This window comes from Equus przewalskii, chromosome 3, assembly GCF_037783145.1.
Source record: "Equus przewalskii isolate Varuska chromosome 3, EquPr2, whole genome shotgun sequence".
Taxonomy (NCBI): domain Eukaryota; kingdom Metazoa; phylum Chordata; class Mammalia; order Perissodactyla; family Equidae; genus Equus; species Equus przewalskii.
Window position 1 is genome coordinate 85,188,286 of NC_091833.1, and position 23,651 is coordinate 85,211,936.

Here is a 23,651-nt window from a genome sequence, read left to right on the forward strand (position 1 = left end):
AAGTTTTGAAAAAATTGACATTAGACATTTTTATTAACATGTATTATTTTCTATAATAATTTCAGACTTTCTGTCTCTTTTGTCCATTTGTTTGTTTTTTTCTCTGTTATTCATTTTTTTTCCGTTTTAATTATTTTAAACTGGGACCTGTAGGTGGCAGTAGGGGAAATAGTGAAAGTGACCAATGGGGAACATCTCCCAGCAGATCTCATCAGCCTGTCCTCAAGGTTAGAGCCACTGAGTCATACAGGATGTGTGTATGTGGATCCTCACCCTACACCAGAGAACAGTTTGCACCCAACGCTGGTTGAGTTCTGTGTCTCTTCCTTTAAAACACAAAACTTTTTTTCATCTCTTGGTGATGGACATTTCACAGATGTTTTAAAGGCCTTTTATGAATACAATGTTGGATGACATTCATCCCTCAAGTGAAAAGATTCAGCTCCTATTGTTATCAATAGGAGTCCATGAGGCATGCCAGTAAAGGTAGATTTTAATTTCCTATGCATCATTAATGTACATATTTAACAACATGCCTGAATACTAAGGCTTGATTTATCACCTCTCCACGACATTGTTTTGAACAATGTTAAGCTTTACATGAAAAAAAATTATTGAGAAATTTTTAAGATTTTAAACTTTTGTCTTATTCTTATATTCAAAATTTTCTGTACTATAGAATCCCTTCAGCAATTATGACTTTAATTTGGGCTTGTATAGGGTTTACAGAGGACCCCCTGCACAAAGCTGGATGTTGTACATTTTCTACCGCATGCTTTGGGATCAGTGCTTATCCCACTTGTAACTAGTGACAAAGTGCACGTTACTGTGATAAGTTTCAGCTGTCTACTAGTGTCTGTATTGTGATATGCATCTTGTTTCATTTTTCCACTTACTAATCAAAAAACCTGCTTTGCCTCTCTGACTGTAGTTTGTGTTTTGGATGTCATCCTAATTTGCTGAAATATTTATTAATCCAGCATGATTTCTGAGACTTCTTGCTGCCTTTTCATAGCACTGTTCAGAACTGCTTCAGTAACAGCTGTCTTAAGGGATTAAGAATGTGCTGAATTTGGATGTATATTGTATATGCCCACTTCAAATAGAAGTCAGCCACTTAACTTTCTAACTTCCTAGCCATTTAAAGTCCTAAAAATGTTGCTTTATGAAAAAAAAAGATGGAAATAGAATTAGAAGGTTATTCTCATTTTAATATGAGAATGGCCTTGGATATACTTACCTGTAAAATTTTAATGCATTTTACTGCCAAAAGATGGACCAACATAGTTCGTTTAGCATTTGTTTGTCATCATGCTTCTATATTATCAGAAGATATGTTTTATAATTTCATAAACCATCAATATTTCAAATGTATATATAAGTAAATTCCAATTGGGAGCAGTTGCCAGAAGCAAATTATTATTGTGACAGTAATAAAATATAAAACTTTGAATAATTAACAGAGTGAAAATATAAATATTGAAAACTTCTCCAGTTGGGAAAAAGTTTCAGCCCTTATTGGGGGGAAAAAAGTCCATAGAGTAAAGTGGAGAACTTGCAAAGTTACTTTAAAATGAATCTGTAAAATATTTGATTATTGATCATGTGTTTCAGTAATTTTCACAAATCTTCAGGTCACAAAACTAAGCTACATGCCCATTTCTGAAACTTGGAATAGTCTGTTTTACACACATAGAAGTTGGAAGTTGATTATAAAATTCCAGGTGTTTGTGCCATAGAAATTTCTTTCTTTCTAACTTTGAGTACACATGCTTATCGGAGATTACTTTCATAGTTACTTACATGCTGTTAATTAGGCTTATTAGATAACCAAGTGCTAATAGGATTGATTTAATTTCAAAATGTTTTTCCTTATAGTTGAGGATCACATTGTACAGTTGGGCTGCAAGCTCACGTGTCTGCCACTGCTGGGCAAGTAAAGTTGGAGTGTGAAGGGGCAGCATGTAAGACGGCCCCGAGTGTGGTGCCTGTGATAAAACTGGAGAACATGGGCCCCTTACGCCAGCCACTGCACACTAGACTTTACTAGGGCTGTCTGGTGGGGGCCCATACAGTGGATCCTCTGCGTTCAGGTCAGGGAGCAATATGGCCAAGTTGGCTCATTTTAGTTTTAACTTTTACTGCCACAAGAATCTCTGGAGCAACTTTAAGAAATAGGAGAACAGGAGCAGAAAAAGTAGGGAGAGAAAAGTGTACATCTCCTTTCACTGTAAAATCTGTTCATACAGTTTTTTAAAGTAGCCTTAAAATTTAAATATTATAGTTCATGCGATCCTATTCATCTTTTCTAAAAGGGTGGTAAATGCAAGTTTGTAGAAGCAGCAAGCTGGAATTTTCTAATCAACCACTTTCCTTAACCAACTTACATGTGGGCATGAGCATGAAATCTCACTTGATAATTTGAGCTAAAGATAAATTTGGACACAAAATTGGTTCACATTTCAGTTACAGTCTGTGTTGTGTCTATATGGATGAACAATTTAAATATAATGTGACAAATCTAATCATTTACGTTATCTTGACGATCAGTACTAATTGTTGTCAGGAAATTGCTTCTGGGTCCTTCTGGCTGAAAAGCTGATCCATGAGTTGTTATGCATGGTTCTGCGTCACAGCATCTTGCTGTTAGAATGAAAATCATCCAGGAACTAGATGATTAAAGCTTTGTTTAGAACGAAAGGCTTCAGAGAGTCTGAGCATTTAAGTAAGTTATTATTATACTTTTCTTCCCTCGCTAAATCTTTGTGCTTTTCAATTTTAAACAACAGTGAGCCCCAGGCTGTGTGCTACATTGAAACATCCAACTTAGATGGTGAAACAAACCTGAAAATTAGACAGGTAAGATCTAATGCAAGTCTGTATAATTATTGCTGTTTTATTGCATGGAATTAAGAGCTTTATTTGTTAGTGTTATTGTCTTGAGTTGAAGCATTTCTGTCCAATTGCAAGTCTTTTCTCACTGAGCTACTATTAAGAGGTTTTATCACCTGGTATTGTTAAATATTATGGAAGACTCAGATCTACTTGCCTAATTAAATACAGTCCAAATAGTTTTGTAGTATTTTTAAAATTTTGTGTAATAGCCAACCCTCTGATGATGATAATAGTAGTTCTATGTATTTTGAAACGTGTTAGCATATTTATTTTCCCTATTCACCTGGCCCAAATTATTTGACTTTGCCGTATTGAAAAGACCTAGTTTGCATTACTGTTCTAAAAGTCTCACTAATCTCAGGGGATAGTTTAGATTTCTGTATTTACTTCTCGTACCATCCATAACAGAAAGCAACTGTAAGGTTTTTATTTTGGAAGTTTTAAAGGGGACTTTTAAAAATGTGTTCTCTTGGGTTCTAGGCGGATGGTGAAAGTGGCATGTGGGAAGGCGGGGATGTGGTGGAAGGAAGGTCATCACAGCACCTGAACTCAGGGTGCTGCAGAAAGCGGGGACTCTTCCCTTCGAGCCAGTTCTGGTTGGCCAGAGGGAGGAACTATTTTGGAGTTTCCCTTCTAAGTGAGCTCAAAGAGCAGAAACATAACTACTGTCTTTGGACATAGATTCTATTCATTTCACTTTCCCCGTTTGAGATTCGACAGACCGTATAATACTAAATATTTATTTTATTTTTGGAAGCGAACAGTTCTTTGAGGACTTATTTCAAATATCTTTGCAGACTGGTTTATAGTCTCTTTAATATATTTTAGAAGTTTCATGAAAGCTGCCCTATCCTTGTGCTGAAAACCTGTGTTCAAGTGTAGAAGAAGGTGTCCTTAATTATGATTTGACAAAGAGAGCATTGTATAAGGGAAGAGAATTGCCTACAGATTAGTGGGATCCCTTAGATCTGCAGGCCTGGATGAATTCAAATTTCCCTCTCCCCCCTACACACAACTTAATTAATACCTTCTTTGCGTATTTAAAACTTTCCAAACAGGGCTTACCAGCAACATCAGATATAAAAGACATTGACAGTTTGATGAGAATTTCTGGCAGAATCGAGTGTGAAAGTCCAAACAGACATCTCTACGATTTTGTTGGGAACATAAGACTTGATGGACACGGGTATGTAAAATCGGTCTTCTTAAAAACCCAGAGTCCACTGTGTCACAGTGTATTGCTGAGTGTCTGCCAAGCCTGGGTACATATTATTTTCTTGTGCTCTAAGTATGATCACTCAAAACCTTTTTCTTGAGCATTTCTGTATTACTTCCACCCAGAGTCCTTTTGTGAAAATGCTAGCTCTTAACCCTGTACACACCGTATAGCACAAGGTTTCAGGAGGGTTCCTGCCAACCTGACAGTTGGATGTTTTCAGGAATATGCCAGGCTTCTGACTTGTTGTTTGGTGACTTATTCTTTGTCCAGGATACTTATGTTACGGGCTTAACTGTCCAGTCTCTGTGGCCTGGGACCTTTCTTGGGATCTCTAGATGCCTCAGAGTTCAGGCACTGCACCCAAAGGGCTCATTGTACTGGATAATTTCTTGTCTTCTTCTCTTTGTAACTGCATATGCTCTTTTCTAGGCCATGTTATCATCTATAGTCATCTTTTGCTGTTACCTGCTTCCTGCCTTTTTCCCTTCCCCTCCTCTCCTATTTCCTGCCATTCACCCAGCACTTATTAAGCACATAGCAGCTAGGTCAGTTACAGATATTAAGGAGACAACAGTGAACAAAGCAGATAAATATGCCTGCCCTTGTGAGCTTGCTTTCTTAGAGTAAAAGAAGGGCAAACAGACAAACAATAAAATGAAAAATAAAATTCTATACTATGTAAGAAAGTGATAAATGCTTTGGAAAACATTGCCCAGGGTAAGGGAGATTGGGAGTCCTTGGGAGGGAATCACTTTCAGTTAGGGCGGTTGCAGTAAGCTTCATGGAGAAGGTCACATTCGAGCACAGGTGAGTAGGAGGTGAGGAAGTTAGCCATTTGAATATCTGGAGGGAGAGGATTCCAGACAGAAGGAATAGTCAGTGCAAATTATTAGTTATATCTTTACATCATCTTAGAGTGGGAAAGTGCCTGGAGTAATGATGGAATGTCAGGGAGGTCACTGGCTGGAGCGGAGTGAGCAAAGAAGGGAGTAATAGAAGGGCTGAGAGACCATGCAAGGCTTTGCAGGCCATCGTAAGGCTGCTATTCTGAATGAAATAGGGAACCGTTGGAGGGTTTTGAGGAGGAATGTCAGCAGTTCAGTTTTGAACTTAGTAAATTTATGGTGTCCAAACAGAGATGCCAAGGGGGCAGTTAAATATATAAACATGGAGTGTGGGCTAGAGGTCCAGGTTCATGAGATAAATTTGCGAGTAGTTAGTATAGATATTTAAAGCCATGGAACTGGAAGAAATCACCGAGGGTGAAAGGGTATAGATAGAAAGGTGAAGAGCCCCAAGGACTATCCTAAGACTCTCCAGCGTTAAGTTGGAAAAAGAGAAGGGATCAGCAAAAGAGACCGAGATCAAGTTGGTAGGATAGAAACCAAGAGAGAGTGAAGAAATGGTACCAAGGCAGAGGGAGTGACCGAAGTGGATCAGATGTTGCTGATGTTCAAGTGCAGTGACGCTGAGAATTAACAGGTGGATTTAGCACGTGGTTATCCTTGACTCTGTTAGAAAAGATGGAGCCTAAGGAAAATGAGTTTGAGATAACAGAAGAAGTTGAAAATAGCAAATATAGACAACTTTGTCAAGGAGTTTAATTGCAAAGGGGAGAAAGGGAAATGGGGCAGAACCTGGCAGTAAAGGTCGGGTTGTTTCCTGCCTCCCTTCTCTTTCCTCTGGTTCTCCCCTTCCTTCTTTCCCTGCCTCCTCTATTTTGCATTGGTAGTGGCCAACTAAATGCAGCTAAATGCACTCATTCAACCCACCAGCCTGAGAGATTATCAGTGCTTTCATTATTTTGTAGTTGCACTATTACAGTTTTGCATTCTAAAGGACATTTGAAGTATACCCTGAACTGTCATCCTCATTCAGATCCATCAAAAACTTTCCTGTAATTTTTGAAGTAATTATATATTATTATAAAATTTGTACAGAGTGATCTTTCCATGAACATATGGTTATAGACTAATGATAGATTTGGCCATTTATACAAGTAATGTTTCTGCAGTCTGACATTCCTAACTAGCCGGTTTCCATTTCTTATCAATTCCCCATCAAATCAATGCCAAGCAACTTTATGCAGTGAAGGAGAAATTTTGTATGATGGTGCCAAAATTTAGGGTACAGATAGAATTTATATATTACGCTTTAATTTATATGAAAAATGGAGAGAGATTTTCGATACCTTCATATTTGCAGCTCATTTGACTTTTACAATGATTATCCAGAACTCTTGGAGCCCCTTTGTTGGAATCAGTGTGCTTTGATTCCTTTTAGGATGAGGGATTGTCTAATGCCAGAAGCTTTGAAATTTCAACTCTCATGAAAACTAGTAACAACTGACTCTTGTTGAGTCCTTATGATTGAAAATGGTTATTTTTTGCTTTTGAAGAGTTTGTACCAAATTCTAATCAATCCACACCACAAATGCTGAGGTGACAGTTGCTATGTTATACCCCATTGGATACATAAGGAAGAGTTGGCACAGATGTGCCCCAGAGCATAGTCCAGCAACTTCCCAAGAACCTCTTGGAAACCTGCCTGAGGCCTGAGGCCCGCTCTCAACTCTGAAGTGTACTCCAAATCTTGAGACATACACAGGAGAGGTTCCCATCCAGATGGATCCCAAAAGACATGCTGTTGTGCATAAAGAATAAGTTATAGTTGCTGTGTGTTCTTTTCTAAATGAGAATACACTGTTTCCTAAAGATTTAGCCATTTAAATGGAAGACTTGAGGTGCTGTTATTAACCCCCCATCTGGATTGATTTTCACCTGGCCAGTGATATTTGTGCAGTTCCTGAAAGAAGGTCCAAGGCCCAAGCTGTTACTCGCCTTAGAAGCCTACTCAACCGTAGAAGCCCACCAGGAATGAAAGCTTCAGTGTCTCTCTGCCTCCGCTGACAAAGAAGTTCTGTGTTCCCCACAGGATTTTCTTGAAGGAAATTGTTTCCTTCTTTTCCTAGAAGTGTTTTTGAATGTATTTTTCTTTTTTGCTTTTTTTCTTATTAAAATGAAGACATGGTGATAGAAATCCTTGAGCCATTGTATTTTGTGTAGTAAATTTCCACTGAGAATCCCACTATATCTGTGATAGCTTGTACCCCTCTGATATCTCTGTGTAAGCTTGTGTCAACCAACAACCTAAACCCATTCATGAAAAATGTGGTTTCAGCTATATGAAATGGATACTCTCAATTTGCTGTCATTTCGAAGGAGTGTTAAGACTTCTAGATGCTTACCATTTATTGGAAATTTGTTCACAGTTCTTGGAGAACTGATCTTCAAATACAATCAAATGAAAGTCCTAGAGATTTTAGATACAGGACTGCTCTGGAGGGTAGGGATGGCAATGCAAGTGTATGATGAGATCTGTGTATTTATCTCACCTTGTGTATGTTTTTGAACCTTTATTATGCACAAAGCCATTTTTAATTTAAAGGAAGGTGGGAGAAGGGTATCAGATCCCCTAACCTCACTACTTCCAAACATCTCAGAAACCCAAATGGACTTACTAAATCAGGAAATGTTTTAAATAGGTTTGAGAAATAGCTTCTGAATTTCAAAACATTGCCTACTATTTTGGACGGTGAAGTTGTAGGAAATGTCAGGTTCGGTGTTAAGGAGAAGCAATTGAAACGCTTCCCTCCAGCTGTCCTTGTGTAAGGAAATTATTCTTATTGATAAGAAAATTACTTCTTCGCTAAACATAAATGTAAGAAGGGTTGTTTTAATAACAGAACCTTTTTTGGAACTATATAGTGGCTGTAGAATTCTTAAACATTTTAGAAAATGTTGTTTCTAATGTCAACATAATCTGTCATAGCACTGTTCCCCTGGGAGCAGATCAGATTCTTCTTCGAGGCGCTCAGTTGAGAAATACACAGTGGGTTCATGGAATAGTTGTCTACACTGGACATGACACCAAGCTGATGCAGGTGGGATTTTTATCTATGAAAACCTTTTGGACCAAAGTCTTTTGAAAATGTGCTATTTGTAGCTCTTGGTACAGTAGTCCCAAACATAGCAGACCATCTGTCACAGATTCCTGAGCCCCATTCTGTACATCCAGAATCTTGTCTTCAGTGAGTGGGACTGTGAAATGGCTCACGGCACTCAAGAACCCTGGAAACTTTCACGAGAGGCCACCCAGTACATGAACTCTTAATGATTTTGTGTGTTGGTCCTTTGGCAGCGTTTACTGACTATTACAGTGATTGATACAAGTTGTCTGTGTAACAATGAGTGCCCTGAATTAAAGCATTTGTCTTATAATTTTAAGACAATGATTGAATTTTAGAACTTATTTTCATTTTTGCATAAAATTAAAAGAAAAACTTGAATCAAATGTTGACCATTTTTTCATAGTATTTTTATGTTTGACAATTTTTAATCAAGTTTAACCCTAGCACTTGTAATGTTTACACATGCCTATGGATGCTCCTTCTCTACCTTGTAATATCCTCAGTGTTCAGTGATTAGATGGGTGTGGGAAACTCAATTTTAAGATATTAAATGAATATCTGCTTTAAGGGCTGGTAACTTTGTACATTGTAAAGGCAGGAAGATGTTGTCAGCAGGCAAACAGGACTTCTATTAATGATTCTACCCCCTAACCATTCTATAAATTCTGTAAGTCAACATTTTATGTTGATTATGACAGATTTAATTTTCTGTCCTGTGGAAGCCTTGATCTAGCATAATCATTTTTTGTTATTAAATACAGCTGAGGAAACTTGCCCCTGTTATTCTTTATAGCCAGGACTGCTATGATTGCCTTTGTGTTCAGTAAAACAATTTCTAAATGCCACCAGAAATCTGGAAACCAGAGATCCTTTAAATGTTGCCTTCATACTTTGGAATTTCCAGGTCTCTGGCTGTGGGTGCATAGGCCACCTTCTCTGCCTCTCTTAGCTGAGATGATAGATGCTTCTAGCCTACCCTCTTTGCTTAAGTAGTCAAGTAATGCGTTGTTCATCCTACCTGCCACAGGGCAAGAGCTGTGTCTACAAAAAGAAATTTCCTTCTCTTCTTGTTATGGTTTTACATCCTATAAAAAAGGGTTGGGTGCTATAGTGGCCTTTAGAAAACGAGATGGTTAATGTTTGACAGTTATTACATTTGTGATTGTTTTCAGTAAAATTTTCATGTTGTCTACTCATGCCTAGATTTTGAGTTGTGACTTACTTTGTCATCCCATCAAAATACTAGATACTCATTACTTAATCATTTGTACACACTTTTTATTACTCATCTTATTTCTTTTTACAGAATTCAACGAGTCCACCACTTAAACTCTCAAATGTGGAACGGATTACAAATGTACAAATTTTGATTTTGTTTTGTATCTTAATTGCCATGTCTCTTATCTGTTCTGTGGGCTCAGCCATTTGGAATCGAAGGCATTCTGGAAAAGACTGGTATCTCAATCTGAATTGTAAGCGTTGAAGTGCTTATTGACCTTTTTCTTTCATTAAAACATGTATTTGTTTCACAGTTTATCTTGGAATTTCCTATTGCTTCTAAAATGAAAACCTTGTTGCCAAGATAACTGGGCATTTAATCTTTAGTTTTCAATGCAATTTCCAGTAAAAGTAAGTAAAATGTTAGAATCTCTAAAATTTCAAAATCCTTAAAAATATAATGAGGCTTCCATAGTAGTATAAAATGTCATTTTATTAATGTTATTAATTTATTTTTTTAATGTTTTAACACCGGTAATTAGATAGCTATCTGGTAAAGAAAGCAGATTGAGTGTATTTAAAGCACTGAAAAGTAGTTTATGTTCTTTAAAAATGTTTAAGTTGAATGTGTTTTCATTTGAACTCATAAATGCAATGAATTCTATGTTAATGGCCATCCTGTCTTAGGGAAAGTACTATTAAATAATTTTCTTTTGGAGCATTTATCCTTTTCCTGATGGTAGATTAATGTATCACCCTTGAATTTTTCTCGGAAGTAAGTTTGCATTGCCTTTTGATGAGTACTTAACCAGTAAATACTAAATTTCCCAAAGCATGAAAACAAATTCTGGTAAAGTCTAATAGCAAAATTGATTTTTTCAGTTTTTTTATTATATGGATTTAGCTTTGCAGCTGTTCCAGCTTTTCTTACAGTCGTTGATTTGCCATTTCAACATTAGAACTGTTAGGGCTACCATCAGTTTGTTTCTTCATATGCTTTACAGTGTATCTGAGATAGCTGTCTTATTTTCATTATTGAAGAGGAAAAATATGACTTACCCAGGGCTGAACTTGCCTGGAGTCCAGCCCTCCCTTGTTTTTGCTATTTGAGTTGGCTTTGCTGCTGCTGTTTTGTTTGCTTTTACGGCATGCTTTAAATTAGAAATGCTTTTCAGGAATTTATATAAAAGTGATTCTGTCCAATTGAGATATTACATTTATAAACTCTCAGTCCTATCCCTGATATCTCTAAACTTCCTGTTTGGAACAGGATTTGAAATACGTAATAGCCCTTTCACTCCTTCATACCATTACGCAGTTCTCAATAGGATTAACAACATATTGAACACAAATGTTGTCCCATCTTGAAGAATGTACTTGAGAATAAGGATATGTTATCAGCCCAGTGTTCCTCCCAAACTATCTAGATATGCTGTATAATATGGAAAATTTTTATTATGCTTAAGTTCTGATCAATGCAAATAAAATATGCAAATGACCTTCTTCCCATCTCCCCCAACAGATGGTGGCGCTAATAATTTTGGACTGAATTTCTTGACCTTCATCATTCTTTTCAACAATCTTATTCCTATCAGCTTGTTGGTTACATTAGAAGTGGTGAAATTTACTCAGGCATACTTCATAAATTGGGTAAATATGAATTATTATTGTTTTCCATCACTCTAAACATAGTTTTTGTCTTTTTTCCTGATAGGGCCTTTTGATCTCTCAGAAAAAAAAATCTCAATTATACCTTAATTTTTATTGACTACAAGATTACATTTCACAATATTCTTGAGCCTAATAAGAAAGTGTTTCATCTAACGTCACACAGACCTCCTGGGGAAAATAGGCCTGTAGGTCAGGAAGCCTCTTTTGGGTTACATAGTAATCTTGGGGAAAAGGAGATCCATGGGGTTTGGAGTTAAAACATCTAGAGTGTAGTTTTACTGCTGTAATTTACTAGCTGTGTGAACTTTGCTAAACCACTTGACTTTTTTGAGACTTATTTTCTTGGCCACTTATATAGGAATGATAAAACATGCTTTACCTGCACCTCACAGTGGTCATATAGATCAAAGGAATCTCATGATATAGACAGGTTCATGAACAGTTGAGCACTGTAGAAATTGTACTGTGTTCACTACTTATAACAACCAGGCTATCACATTTTATGCATCTATATAGTCTGTTTTTCCACACTGTAAACAATTTCATTCATGCTTGAATTTTTCTTCTTAATTTTTTTTTTAATCTTGGAAAAATGTACTGGACATCTGTTTCCTAAATTTTTTTTTAATAAAATATGTTACTCTGCCTCAATTTGATTTTTACCAAAGTTGAAATTAATGAATTTATGTAAATTAAATGTCTTTAGACCTAATCTTCCAGAAAGTTTAATTTTCTTTTATTTTGATAAATTTTCATATTATCTTTTGATGTTTCTTTTTAAATCATGTAAAAGTCTTTCAATATGAATAATATTAGGATTTTTAAAAATATAACTCATGCTACTTTTGCAGCTGCTCATATTCTTCCCATGGTAAATGGTCTACTTCAACCATCAATCTCTTAATTCATTGGTAAAAGAGCCGTGTAATTTAGAAGTCTAAAATGAGCTGCAGGCATAGCTTATTTCATGCAGGAGATATATTGCTGAAAAATTATATAATAAAATTTATACAAGTACAATTAAAACTTATTGAATGTTTCCCACTTATTGAAATAATAAGGTAACGTGAAAATCAAATAAGTAGTCCGTGACTTTATTACTTTTTATTTGGATTTTCAAAAATAATATTTGCTTCAAATAATCGTATAATTTTAGCATTGGATGAGCCCCTCAGACTTATGCTTTTCAACAGCCTCTCTAATATGGGGAGAGTTTATAACATTCCTGACTGATCTTCCCTTACCAGGCAGCTTCTTCCTTTTGTAGAAATGAGATTAGTAAATGGCTCCCTTTGATTCTGGTTCTGTCCGATATACATCTCTTATGTCTTTTATGAAAATGTCTAATCTTGTTTCTGAATGATAGACTTGCAAAATATTTGAAGTTGGCTATCATGCGTATTCTTCTATCATATCTTTGTCCCCTAACTAAATGTCCCCTATCTCATTCTGTTCTTCATTTGACATGATTCCAAACTTAATCCGCATTCCAGTCACTCCTCTCTAAACATTGCCCAATTGTTTACTGTTCCTCTTAAAACATGGTAACTCAACAGCCTATTCCAGAGCTGTGAATGATCAGTCTGAAATACAGATGTGGGAGAGACCAGATTTGGCCTTTTCTGACATGTGAAAAGTCAGTCAACCCTGGCTTGTGTTGGGGAGGGGAAAATTCCCCCCTGCTTCCTTTTTTGGTTCTTATGGCTGGTCGAATAATTAAAATGACATAACGCAGTTTAACAGGAGGAAGTCAAATGTAATACATGCACACAGAGAATTCACATGAAAAAATGCCAGACAGTCAGGCAACAATGAGGTATGTATGTTGTTCTGGACTAAGGAGAAGGGGGAAGGGGTCTGAGCCTTCAAAGAGAAAGGAAGCAATTTACAAGAAGATGAAAAGAGTTAATGTTTGGGAAACAAATGTTTTTTAGGCCATCTAGAGATAGTGTGACACAGAGAGGACTTTGATCAAACAGGCCTTGCTAGGTTCCTCACTGTCTGCCACACCTAGTATATATTATACTATAATTATCTGTGATGATAATGCCTTCCTGGAACAGGGCTTCTGTCTTAAATTCTTTTTTTTTAAATATCTTATAATATTTTAATTTGCATTTTGGTGATTATTGATGAGACTGAACCTCTTTTCTTGTGTTTATTGGCCATTTGTGTTTCCTCTTCTGTGAAGTGCCTGGTAATGTCTTTTTTCTTTTTAAGTAATTTTATTGGGATTATAATGGTTTATAACATTGCGTAATATTGGCTGTACATTATTGTTTATCAATTTCTGAATACACTTCATCGTGCCCACCCACAGTAGTCTAATTCTTACCCATCACCATACATATGTGCCCCTTTGTCCCTTTTGCCCACCTCCCAGCCCTCTTCCCCTCTGGTAACTACTAATCTGTTCTCTTTATCCATGTACTTGTTATCTTCCACATATGAGTGAAATTAGACAATGTTTGTCTTTCTCTGTCTGGCTTATTTCACTTAACATCACACCCTCCAGGTCCATCCATGTTGTTGCAAATGGGACCCTTTTGTCTTTTTTTATGGCTTAGTATTCCATTGTATATATATATATATCACATCTTCTTTATCCATTCATCTGTAGAAGTGCATTGGGTTGTTTCCATATCCTGGCTATTGTGAACTATGCTGCAATGGATGTACGGGTGCATAAGTCTCCTTGGATTGTTGATTTCAAGTTCTTTGGATAAATGCCTAGTAGTGGGATAGCTGGATCATATGGTATTTCTATTTTGAATTTTTTGAGAAATCTCCATAATGTTCTCCATAGTGGCTGCACCAGTTTGCATTCCCACCAGCAGTGTATGAGGGTTCCCTTTTTTCCACATCCTCTCCAACATTTGTTGGTTTTTGTCTTGGTAATTATAGCCACACTGACTAGTGTAAGGTGATATCTCATTGTCGTTTTGATTTGTGTTTCCCTAATAATTAGTGATGCTGAGCATCATTTCATGTGTCTGTTGGCCATCTGTATATCTTCCTTGGAAAAGTGTTCATTTCCTTTGCCAATTTTTTGATCAGGTTGTTTATTTTTGTTGTTGTTGAGTTTTATGAGTTCTTTATATATTTTGGAGATCAACCCCTTGTCTGATAAATGGTTTGTGAATATTTTCTCCTAGTTGTGGGTTGTCTTCCTGTTTTTGTTCATGGTTACCTTTGCTTTGCAGAAGCTTTTAGTCTGATGTGGTCCCATTTGTTAACTTTTTCTTTTGTTTCCCTTGCCCAAGTAGACATGGCATTCGAAAAGATTTTGCTAAGACCAGTGTAGGAGTGTACTGCCTATATTTTCTTCTAGGAGTTTTGTGGTTTGAGGTCTTACATTCAAATCCTTAATCCATTTTGAGTTAATTTTTGTGTATGGTGCAAGATAATGGTCTACTTTACTTCTTTTGCATGTGGCTGTCCAGTTTTCCCAACACCAATTATTGAAGAGACTTTCCTTTCTCCATTATATGTTCTTGGCTCCTTTGTCAAAGATTAACTGTCCATTGATGTGTGGTTTTATTTCTGGGCTTTCAATTCTGTTCCATTGATCGGTTTGTCTGTTTTGGTCCCAGTACCATGCTGTTTTGATTACTATACCTTTGTAGTATGTTTTGAAGTCAGGGATTGTGATGCTTCCAGCTTTGTTCTTTTTCCTCAGGAATGCCTTGGCTATTTGGGGTCTTTTGTTGTTCCATATAAATTTTTGGATTCTTTGTCCTTTTTCTGTGAACAATGTCATTGGGATTCTGATTAGGATTGCATTGAATCTGTAGATTGCTTTGAGTACTATGGACATTTTAACTATGTTTGTTCTTCTGACCCATGAACATGGAGTATCTTTCCATTTCTCTATGTCTTCTTCAATTTCTTTCAGTAATGTCTTATAGTTTTCAGTGTACAGGTCTTTCACCTCTTTGGTTAAGTTTATTCCTAGGTATTTTATTCTTTTTGTTGTGATTGTAAATGGGATTATATTCTTGATTTCTCTTTCTGCTAGTTTATTGTTAGTATATAGGAATGCAGCTGATTTTTTAAAATTCATTTTGTACCCTGCAATTTTGCTGTAGTTGTTGATTATTTCTAATAGTTTTCTGGTGGATTCTTTAGGGTTTTCTGTATGTACAATCATGTCATCTGCAAATAGCAAAAGTTTCACTTCTTCCTTTCCAAATTGGATTCCTTTTGTTTCTTTTTCTTGCCTAATTGCTCTGACCAACACCTCCAGTACTATGTTGAATGAGAGTGGTTAGAGTGGGCACCTTTGTCTCATTCCTGTTCTCAGGGGGATGGATTTCAGTTTTTCACCATTAAGTATGGTGTTGGCTGAGTGTTTGTCCTATATGGCCTTTATTATGTTGTGGTACTTTCCCTCTATATGTATTTTATTGAGAGTTCTCATCATAAATGGCTGTTGGATCTTGTCACATGCTTTCTCTGCATCTATTGAGATGATCATGTGATTCTTATTCCTCAATTTGTTAATGTAGTGTATCACATTGATTGATTTGCAGATGTTGAGCCATCCCTATGTCCCTGAAATAAATTCCACTTGATCATGGTGTGCAATCCTTTTAATGTATTGCTGTATTTGGTTTGCCGGTATTTTGTTGAGGATTTTTACATCTAAGTTCATCAGTGATATTGGTCTGTAGTTTTCCTTCTTTGTGATGTCCTTGTCTGGGTTTGGTATCACAGTAAGAATGTGTTAGGAAGCATTCCATCTTCTTCAATTTTTTGGAATAGTTTGAGAAGGGTAAGTACTAAATCTGCTTTGAATGTTTGGTGGAATTCTCCAGAGAAGCCAGCTGGTCCTGGAGTTTGGTTTTTTGGGAGGTTTCTGATTACTGTTTCTATCTCTCTACTTGTGATTGATCTGTTCAGAATCTCTATTTCTTCTTGACTCAGTTTTGGGAGGTTGTATGAGTCTAGGAATTCATCCATTTCTCCTAGGTCATCACATTTGTGGGCATATAATTTTTGGTAGTATTCTCTTATAATCCTTTGTATCTCTGCAGAATCTGTTGTAATTTCTCCTCTTTGTCTAATTTTATTTATTTGAGCCTTCTCTCTTATTTTCTTGGTGAGTCTGCCTAAAGGATTGTCAATTTTGTTTATTTTTTCAAGGAACCAGCTCTTAGTTTCATCAACCCTTTTTACTGTTTTTTAATTCTCTATTTCATTTATTTCTGCTCTGATTTTTATTATTTCTCTCCTTCTGCTGACTTTGGGCTTTGTTCTTTTTTCTAGCTCTGTAGGTGCATTTTAAGATTACTTATTTGAGATTTTTCTTGCTTGTTGAGGTGAGCCTGTATTGCTATGAATTTCCCTCCTATGACCACTTTTGCTGTATCCCATAAGAATTGGTATGTTATATTTTCATTTTCACTTGTCTGCAGGTATTTTTTAGTTTCCCCTTTGATTTCTTCACTTATCCTATGGTTGTTCAATAGCATGTTGTTCAGTCTCCACGTATTTCTGACTTTCCAAGTTTTTTTCTTGTGGTTGATTTCTAGCTTCATAGCATTGTGCTCAGAAAAGATGGTTGAGATGATTTCAATCTTCTTAAGTTTATTGAGGCTTGCCTTGTTACTCAACATATGGTCTATCTTTGAGAATGATCCATGTGCACTTGAGAAGAATGTATATTCTGCTGTTTTCGGATGGAATGTTCTATATATATCTATTAAGTCCATCTGATCAAATGTTTCATTTAAATCTACTATTTCCCTATTGACTGTCTGTCTGGATGATCTATCCATTGGTGTGAGTGGGGTATTGAGGTCCCCTACTATTATTGTCTTCCTGTTAATTTCTCCCTTTAGGTCTGTTAATAATTGCTTTATGTACTTTGGTGCCCCTGTGTTAGGTGCATATATATTAATAAGTGTTATGTCCTCTTGGTGGAATGTCCCTTTTTTCATTATATACTGCCCCTCTTTGTCTCTCATTGTCTTTTTTAACTTTAAGTCTGCCTTATCTGATAAAATTATGACAACACCTACTTTTGTTGACCATTAGCTTGGAGTATTGTACTCGATCCCTTCACTCTAAGCCTATGTTTGTCTTTGGAGCTGAGATGCATTTTCTGGAGGCAGCATATTTTGGGGTCTTGTTTTTTGGTTTTATTTTTTATCAATTTTTTAAATTTAGTTCATAATATTTTACATCTATGCGAGATTTCAGTTGCACATTATTTCTTGACTGTCACCACATAAGTGCTCCCCTTCACCCCCCGTGCCCCCCTCCCATCCTCCTTCCCCTGGTAAAGACTGAACTGTTTTCTTTGTCCATGTCTTTGTTTATATTACACATATGAGTGAAATCATCTGGTGTTTATCTTTCTCAGACTGGGTTATTTCACTTAGCATAATTCCCTCTAGGTCCTTCCATGATGTTGCAAATGGGATGAATTTCTGTTTTTTTCTGGCTGAGTAGGATTCCATTGTATATATTTACCACATCTTCTTTATCCAATCATCGGTTGATGAGCACTTGGGTTGCTTCAATGTCTTGGCAATTGTAAATAGTGCTGCAATGAACATAGGGGTGCATATGTTACTTTGGATTGTTGATTTCAAGTTCTTTGGATCGATACCCAGTAGTGGGATAGCTGGGTCATATAGTAGTTCTATTTTTAGTTTTTTGGGGAATCTCTGTACTGTTTTCCATAGTGGCTGCACCAGTTTGCATTCCCACCAGCAGTGTATGAGGGTTCCCTTCTCTCCAAACCCTCTCCAACATTTGTTATTTTTAGTCTTAGTGATTATAGCCATTTTAACAGGCATAAGGTGGTATCTTTGTAAGGTGTAAGTGTAGTTTTGGTTTGCATTTCCCTGATGACTAGTGATGTTGAACATCTTTTCATGTGTTTATTGGCCATCTGTATATCTTTTTTAGAAAAATGTCTGTGCATCTCCTCTGCCCATTTTTTGATCACGCTGTTTGTTTTTTTATTGTTCAGCTGTGTGAGTACCTTATATATTATGGAGATTAACCTCTTGTTAGATATATGATTTACAAATGCTTTTTCCCATTTGGTGGGTTGTCTCTTTGTTTTGATCCTAGTTTCTTTTGCCTTGCAGAAGCTCTTTAGTCTGATGAATTCCCACTTGTTTATTTTTTCTTTTGTTTCCCTTGTCTGAGAGGACATGGTATTTGAAAAGATCCTTTTTAGTTCAATGTCAAAGAGTGTGCTACTGATACTATCTTCCAGAAGTTTTATAGTTTCAGGACGTATCTTCAAGTCTTTGATCCTTTTTGAGTTTAATTTTGTGTATGGCATGAGATAGTGGTCTACCTTCATTCTTTTGCATGTGGCTGTCCAATTTTCCCAACACCATTTATTGAAGAGACTATCTTTTCTCTATTGTATGTTCTTGGCACCTTTGTCGAAGATTAGCTGTCCGTAGATGTGTGGTTTTATTTCTGGGCTTTCAGTTCTATTCCATTGATCAGTGTGCCTGTTTTTGTACCAGTACCATGCTGTTTTGATCATTATGGCTTTGTAGTACATTTTGAAGTCAGGGATTGTGATGCCTCCAGCTTTCTTCTTTTTTCTCAGGATTGCCTTAGCGATTTGGGGTCTTTAATTGCCCCATGTGAGTTTTAGTATTCTTTGCTCTATTACCGTGAAGAATGTCATTAGGATTCTGATTGGGATTGCATTGAATCTGTAGATTGCTTTGGGTAGTATGGACATTTTAACTATGTTTATTCTTCCAATCCACGAGCAAGGAATCTCTTTCCATCTCTTTATGTCATCATCAATTTCTCTCAGTAATGTCTTACAGTTTTCATTGTATAAGTCCTTCACCTCCTTGATTAAATTTATTCCTAGGTACTTTATTCTTTTAGTTGCAATTGCAAATGGAATTGTATTCTTGAGTTCTCTTTCTGTAAGTTCGTTATTGGAGTATAGAAAAGCAACTGATTTTTGTAAGTTGATTCTGTACCCTGCAACTTTACTGTAGTTGTTAATTATTTCTATTAATAGTTTTCATATGGATTTTTGGGAGTTTTCTATGAATAAGATCATGTCATCTGCAAACAGCAAGAGTTTCACTTCTTCACTCCCTATTTGAATTCCTTTTATTCCTTTTGCTTGCCTAATTGCCCTGGCCAAAACCTCCAGTATTGTGTTGAATAAGAGTGGTGATAGTGGGCACCCTAGTCTTGCTCCTTTTCTCAGGGGGATGGTGCTCAGTTTTTGCCCATTGAGTATGATGTTGGCTGTGGGATTGTCATATATGGCCTTTATTATGTTGAGGTAATTTCCTTCTATCCCCGTTTTGTTCAGAGTTTTTATCATAAATGACTGTTGGATCTTGTCAAATGCTTTCTCTGCATCTATTGAGATGATCATGTGGCTTTTATTCCTCAATTTGTTGATGTGGTGTATCACATTGATTGATTCGTGGATGTTGAACCCTCCCTGTGTCCCTGGTATGAATCCCACTTGATCATGATGTATGATCTTTTTGATGTATTGCTGATGTATTCGGGTTGCCAAAATTTTGTTGAGGATTTTTGCATCTATGTTCATCAGCAATCTTGGCCTGTAGTTCTCCTTTTTTTGTGTTGTCGTTGTCAGGCCTTGATATCAGATTGATATTGGCCCTCTCGAATGTGTTAGGAAGTATTCCATCCTCCCTAATTTTTTGGAATAGCTTGAGAAGGATAGGTATTAAATCTTCTCTGAAAGTTTGGTAGAATTCCCCAGGAAAGCCATCTGGTCCTGGGGTTTTCTTCTTTGGGGTGCTTTTGATTGCTGTTTCAATCTCTTTCCTTGTGATTTGTCTGTTCAGATTGTCTGTTTCTTCTTGACTCAGCTTTGGGAAGTTGTAAGAGTCTAAGAATTTATCTATTTCCTCTAGGTTATCCATTTTGTTGGCATGTGGTTTTTTGTAGTATTCTCTTATAATCCACTGTATTTCTGTGCAGTCTGTTATTATTTCTCCTCTTTCATTTCTGATTTTGTTTATTTGAGCTTCTCCCTTTTTTTCTTTGTAAGTCTGGCTAGGGGTTTATCAATTATATTTATCTTCTCAAAGAACCAGCTCTTTGTTTCATTGGTCCTTTCTACTGCCTTTTTTGTTCCAATAGCATTAATTTCTGAATTTTATTATTTTCTCCTTCTGCTGACTTTGGGCTTTGTTTGTTCTTATTTTGCTAATTCAGTTAGATGTAATCTGAGATTGCTTATTTGGGGTTTTTTTTATTTGTTAAGGTGTGCCAGTATTGAGATGAATTTGCCTCTTAACATGGCTTTTGCTGCATCCCATATGAGTTGCTATGGTATGTTATCATTTTCATTTGTCTCCAGATAGTTTTTGATTTTTCCTTTAATTTCTTCAATGAGCCATTGCTTGTTCAATAGCGTGTTGTTTAGTCTCCACATCTTTGTCCTTTTCTCAGCTTTTTTCTTGTAATTAATTTCTAGCTTTATAGCATTATGATCAGAAAAGATGCTTGTTATTATTTCAATTTTTTTAATTTATACAGGCTTGCTTTATTTCCCAACATGTGGTCTGTCCTTGAGAATGCTCCATGCACACTTGAGAACAATGTGTATTCTGCTGTTTTTGGATGGAGTGTTCTATATATGTCTATTAATTCCAACTGGTTTAGCTTTCCATTTAATTCCACTGTTTCCTTGTTGATTTTCGGTCTGTATGATCTATCCATTGATGTGAGTGGGGTGTTGAGGTCCTCTACTATTATTCTGTTATTTTTAATTTCTCCTTTTAGGTTTCTTAATAGTTGTTTTATGAACTTTGGTGCTCCTGTGTTGGGTGCATAGATATTTATAAGTGTTATTTCTTCTTGATGGACTGTCCCTTTGATCATTATATACTGCCCCTCTTTGTTTCTCTTTACATGCCTTATCTTGAAGTCTAATAAGTATTGACCCCTGCTTTCTTTTGTTTTCCATTAGCTTGGAGTATCATCTTCCACCCCTTCACTCTGACCCTGTGTTTGTCATTGGGGCTGAGATGTGTTTCCTGGAGGCAGCACATTGTTGCATCTTGTTCTTTAATCCATCTTGCCACTCTGTGTCTTTTTATTGGAGAATTCAATCCATTTATGTTTAGGGTGATTATTGATGTGTGAGGGCTTAATGCTGTCATTATATCACTCATTTTCCAATTTTCCTGCATTTCCTTTGTTTCTTGTCCTGTATGTTTTGGTCTACCCATTGAATTATGTAGTTTTTTTACGATATGTTTCTTTGTTTTTTCCTTATTTATCTTTTGTGTCTCTCTTCTGCTTTTTAGTTTTTTAGTTTAGTGGCTACCCTGAAGTTTGTAGTCAGAATCTTATGTGTAAGATAGTCCATTTTCTGATGGCCTCTTACTTCCTAAACCGATTCAGTCCCTTTCCTCCTCCCCTCCCATGTTGTTTTTCTCATATCTTATTCCAGCTTGTGTTGTGAGTTTGTGGTTAAAGTGACAAGATTGTCTTTGCTTTTGGTGTTTTCCTTCCCTTTAGCCTAATGCTATAGCTGAATATTTGCTATCCTATTCTGATTCTAACTATTTATCTCCTTAGTCTGTGTTTTGTGACCCCTTTCTCTCTTTTTTCTTTTTTCAGGTATGAGGGCTTTCTTGAGGATTTCTTGTATGGGGTGTCTTGTGGCTACGAGGTCCCTTAGCTTTTGTTTGTCTGGGAAAGATTTAATTTCTCCCTCATATCTGAAGGATATTTTTGCTGGATAGAGTATTCTTGGGTGAAGATTCTTGTCTTTTAAAGTTTTGAATATGTCATTGCTTCTCTCCTAACTTGTGAGGTTTCTGCAGAGAAATCTGCTGAAAGCCTGATAGGAATTCCTTTGTAGGTTATTTTCTTCTGCCTTGCTGCCCTGAGTACTCTTTCTATGTCATTCATTTTTGTCAGTTTTACTACTATATGTCTTGCAGTAGGTCTTTTTAGATTGACAAATCTAGGCGATCTGGAAGATTCTTCCACACATATTTCCCTCTCTTTCCCTAGATTTGCGGAATTCTCTGCTATTATTTCTTTGAACATGCTCCATTCTCCTTCTCTTCACCTTCTCTAATACCTGTAATTCTTATATTGCATTTCCTCATTGAGTTGGATATTTCTCAGAGACCTTTTTCATTTCTTTTTAGTTTTAGTTCTCTCTCCTCTGTCTGGAGCATTTCAACATGTCTATCTTTGATTATGCTGATTTGCTCCTCTATGATGTCCACTGGAGCATTCAGGGTATCTGTATTTTGTTTTGTCTCTTCCATATTTCTGTCTCCTCCTCCACCTGTAGAATTTCTACATTTTTATGCTCAGGAAGACTAATTCTTTCCTCCATAAGATCATTTCTATTTCTTAATGATTCTGGATTATTTTTTATTTCATTAATTGTGTTTATCATGTCCAGAATTGCTGCTTGATTTTTTTTTATAGTTTCAATCTGTTTGGTGAAGAGAATCATTTTATTGCTGAGCTCCTTGAATTGTCTTTTTGTATTTTCTTGTAGATCGTTGAGTTTCCTTGTGATGGCTATTTTGAATTCTCTGTCATTTAGGTTATAAATTCCTGTGTCTTCAGGGTTGGTTTCTGGAGAATTGTCATTTTCCTTCTAGTCTGAATTGTTGCTGCTGTTTCTCATGGTGCTTTACAAGCTAACCTTTTGTCAGTGCTCTTGTGGATGCAGATTCCACCTGTTACCCCTAGGGGGAAGCAGAAGCAGACTTTCTGGCCCCACCCTGTCTACTGGAGGCTGTGGGTGTATTATGGGTACTTGCCCCAGCCTGGGGTGTGTTGAGGCACTTGTGTGGGCTGTGCTTGGCAGGGAGGACTTCCTCACTGGGACCCGGGCTAGGACCACTCCTAGGTGCTTCCGGGGCACAATGAGTTCCCCATCCCCGCCAGGCTCAAGCTTGCCACGACTCTCCCCACAGCTATCCAGCACACGTTCCCTCTTTCAGGGCTCAGCAGCCCTATGTGTGCTCTCTAGGGGCCTGGGGAGTGCCTGGCCCACTGTGTGATTTGCTCGTGGTCCATGGTGCCACTGTGCCTTGACAGGCAGGGCTTCCTTGCTGGGACCCAAGCTGGAGCCACTTCTAGGCACTGCAGGGGCATGGTGGACACCCCATTCCCACTGGGTGAGCGAGAGTGATCACCAGCAAAGGTTACCACTGTCTCCTCCTACAGTCACCCAGGGGCGTGTTCCCACTTTTGGGGTGCTTTGGCGCCAGACTGGAAAGCATTTGTGTGGGTGCACAGGGCTCCAGGTATGCTCACCTATCTCTGCCGCTTCCCGGGGGACCAGTCCATCCACCTTCCAGTGTATAGCTGCATGCATCTCTCAGGTGTCCTGTTGTGCTATGTGGGCTTCCTCCATTGATCATTGAATGTACATTTAGTTGTGGTTCAGAAGGGGGAGAGAAAAAGCAAACAGTTCACTCTGCCATGTTGCTGATATCCTTCCTGTCTCAAATTCTTTTAGGCAGTTAGAAGTTCACAGTTTCTTCCTGAGTCTTTCCTGTCTTAAAAGTAATCTGCCCAAAATAATCTCAAATCAAAGACACATTTTGGCATGGCAAATTCTGCTTTCCACTCTTGTCGATAAAATGTTCCACCATAGGAAATATTAATTTTTATAGGATTAATAGTCAAATCTCATAGTTTCTGGGTACAAAG

General features: G+C 37.1%; 1 protein-coding gene across 8 annotated transcripts in view; it reads left to right on the plus strand.

Annotated features, from left to right (window-relative positions):
- The window catches only part of ATP8A1 (ATPase phospholipid transporting 8A1), a 221,078-nt gene that overhangs the window by 60,931 nt on the left and 136,496 nt on the right, over window positions 1–23,651 (plus strand). For 4 of the 8 annotated variants that reach the window (XM_070612924.1, XM_070612931.1, XM_070612932.1 and 1 more), the window contains 6 exons: window positions 154–227; window positions 2,790–2,859; window positions 3,954–4,081; window positions 7,946–8,057; window positions 9,391–9,556; window positions 10,825–10,952. In XM_070612924.1, the coding sequence (XP_070469025.1) occupies window positions 154–227; window positions 2,790–2,859; window positions 3,954–4,081; window positions 7,946–8,057; window positions 9,391–9,556; window positions 10,825–10,952 (678 nt within the window). The remainder of the gene's footprint in view (window positions 1–153; window positions 228–2,789; window positions 2,860–3,953; window positions 4,082–7,945; window positions 8,058–9,390; window positions 9,557–10,824; window positions 10,953–23,651) is intronic. The other 4 variants (XM_070612928.1, XM_070612929.1, XM_070612930.1 and 1 more) reach the window with 1 other exon arrangement.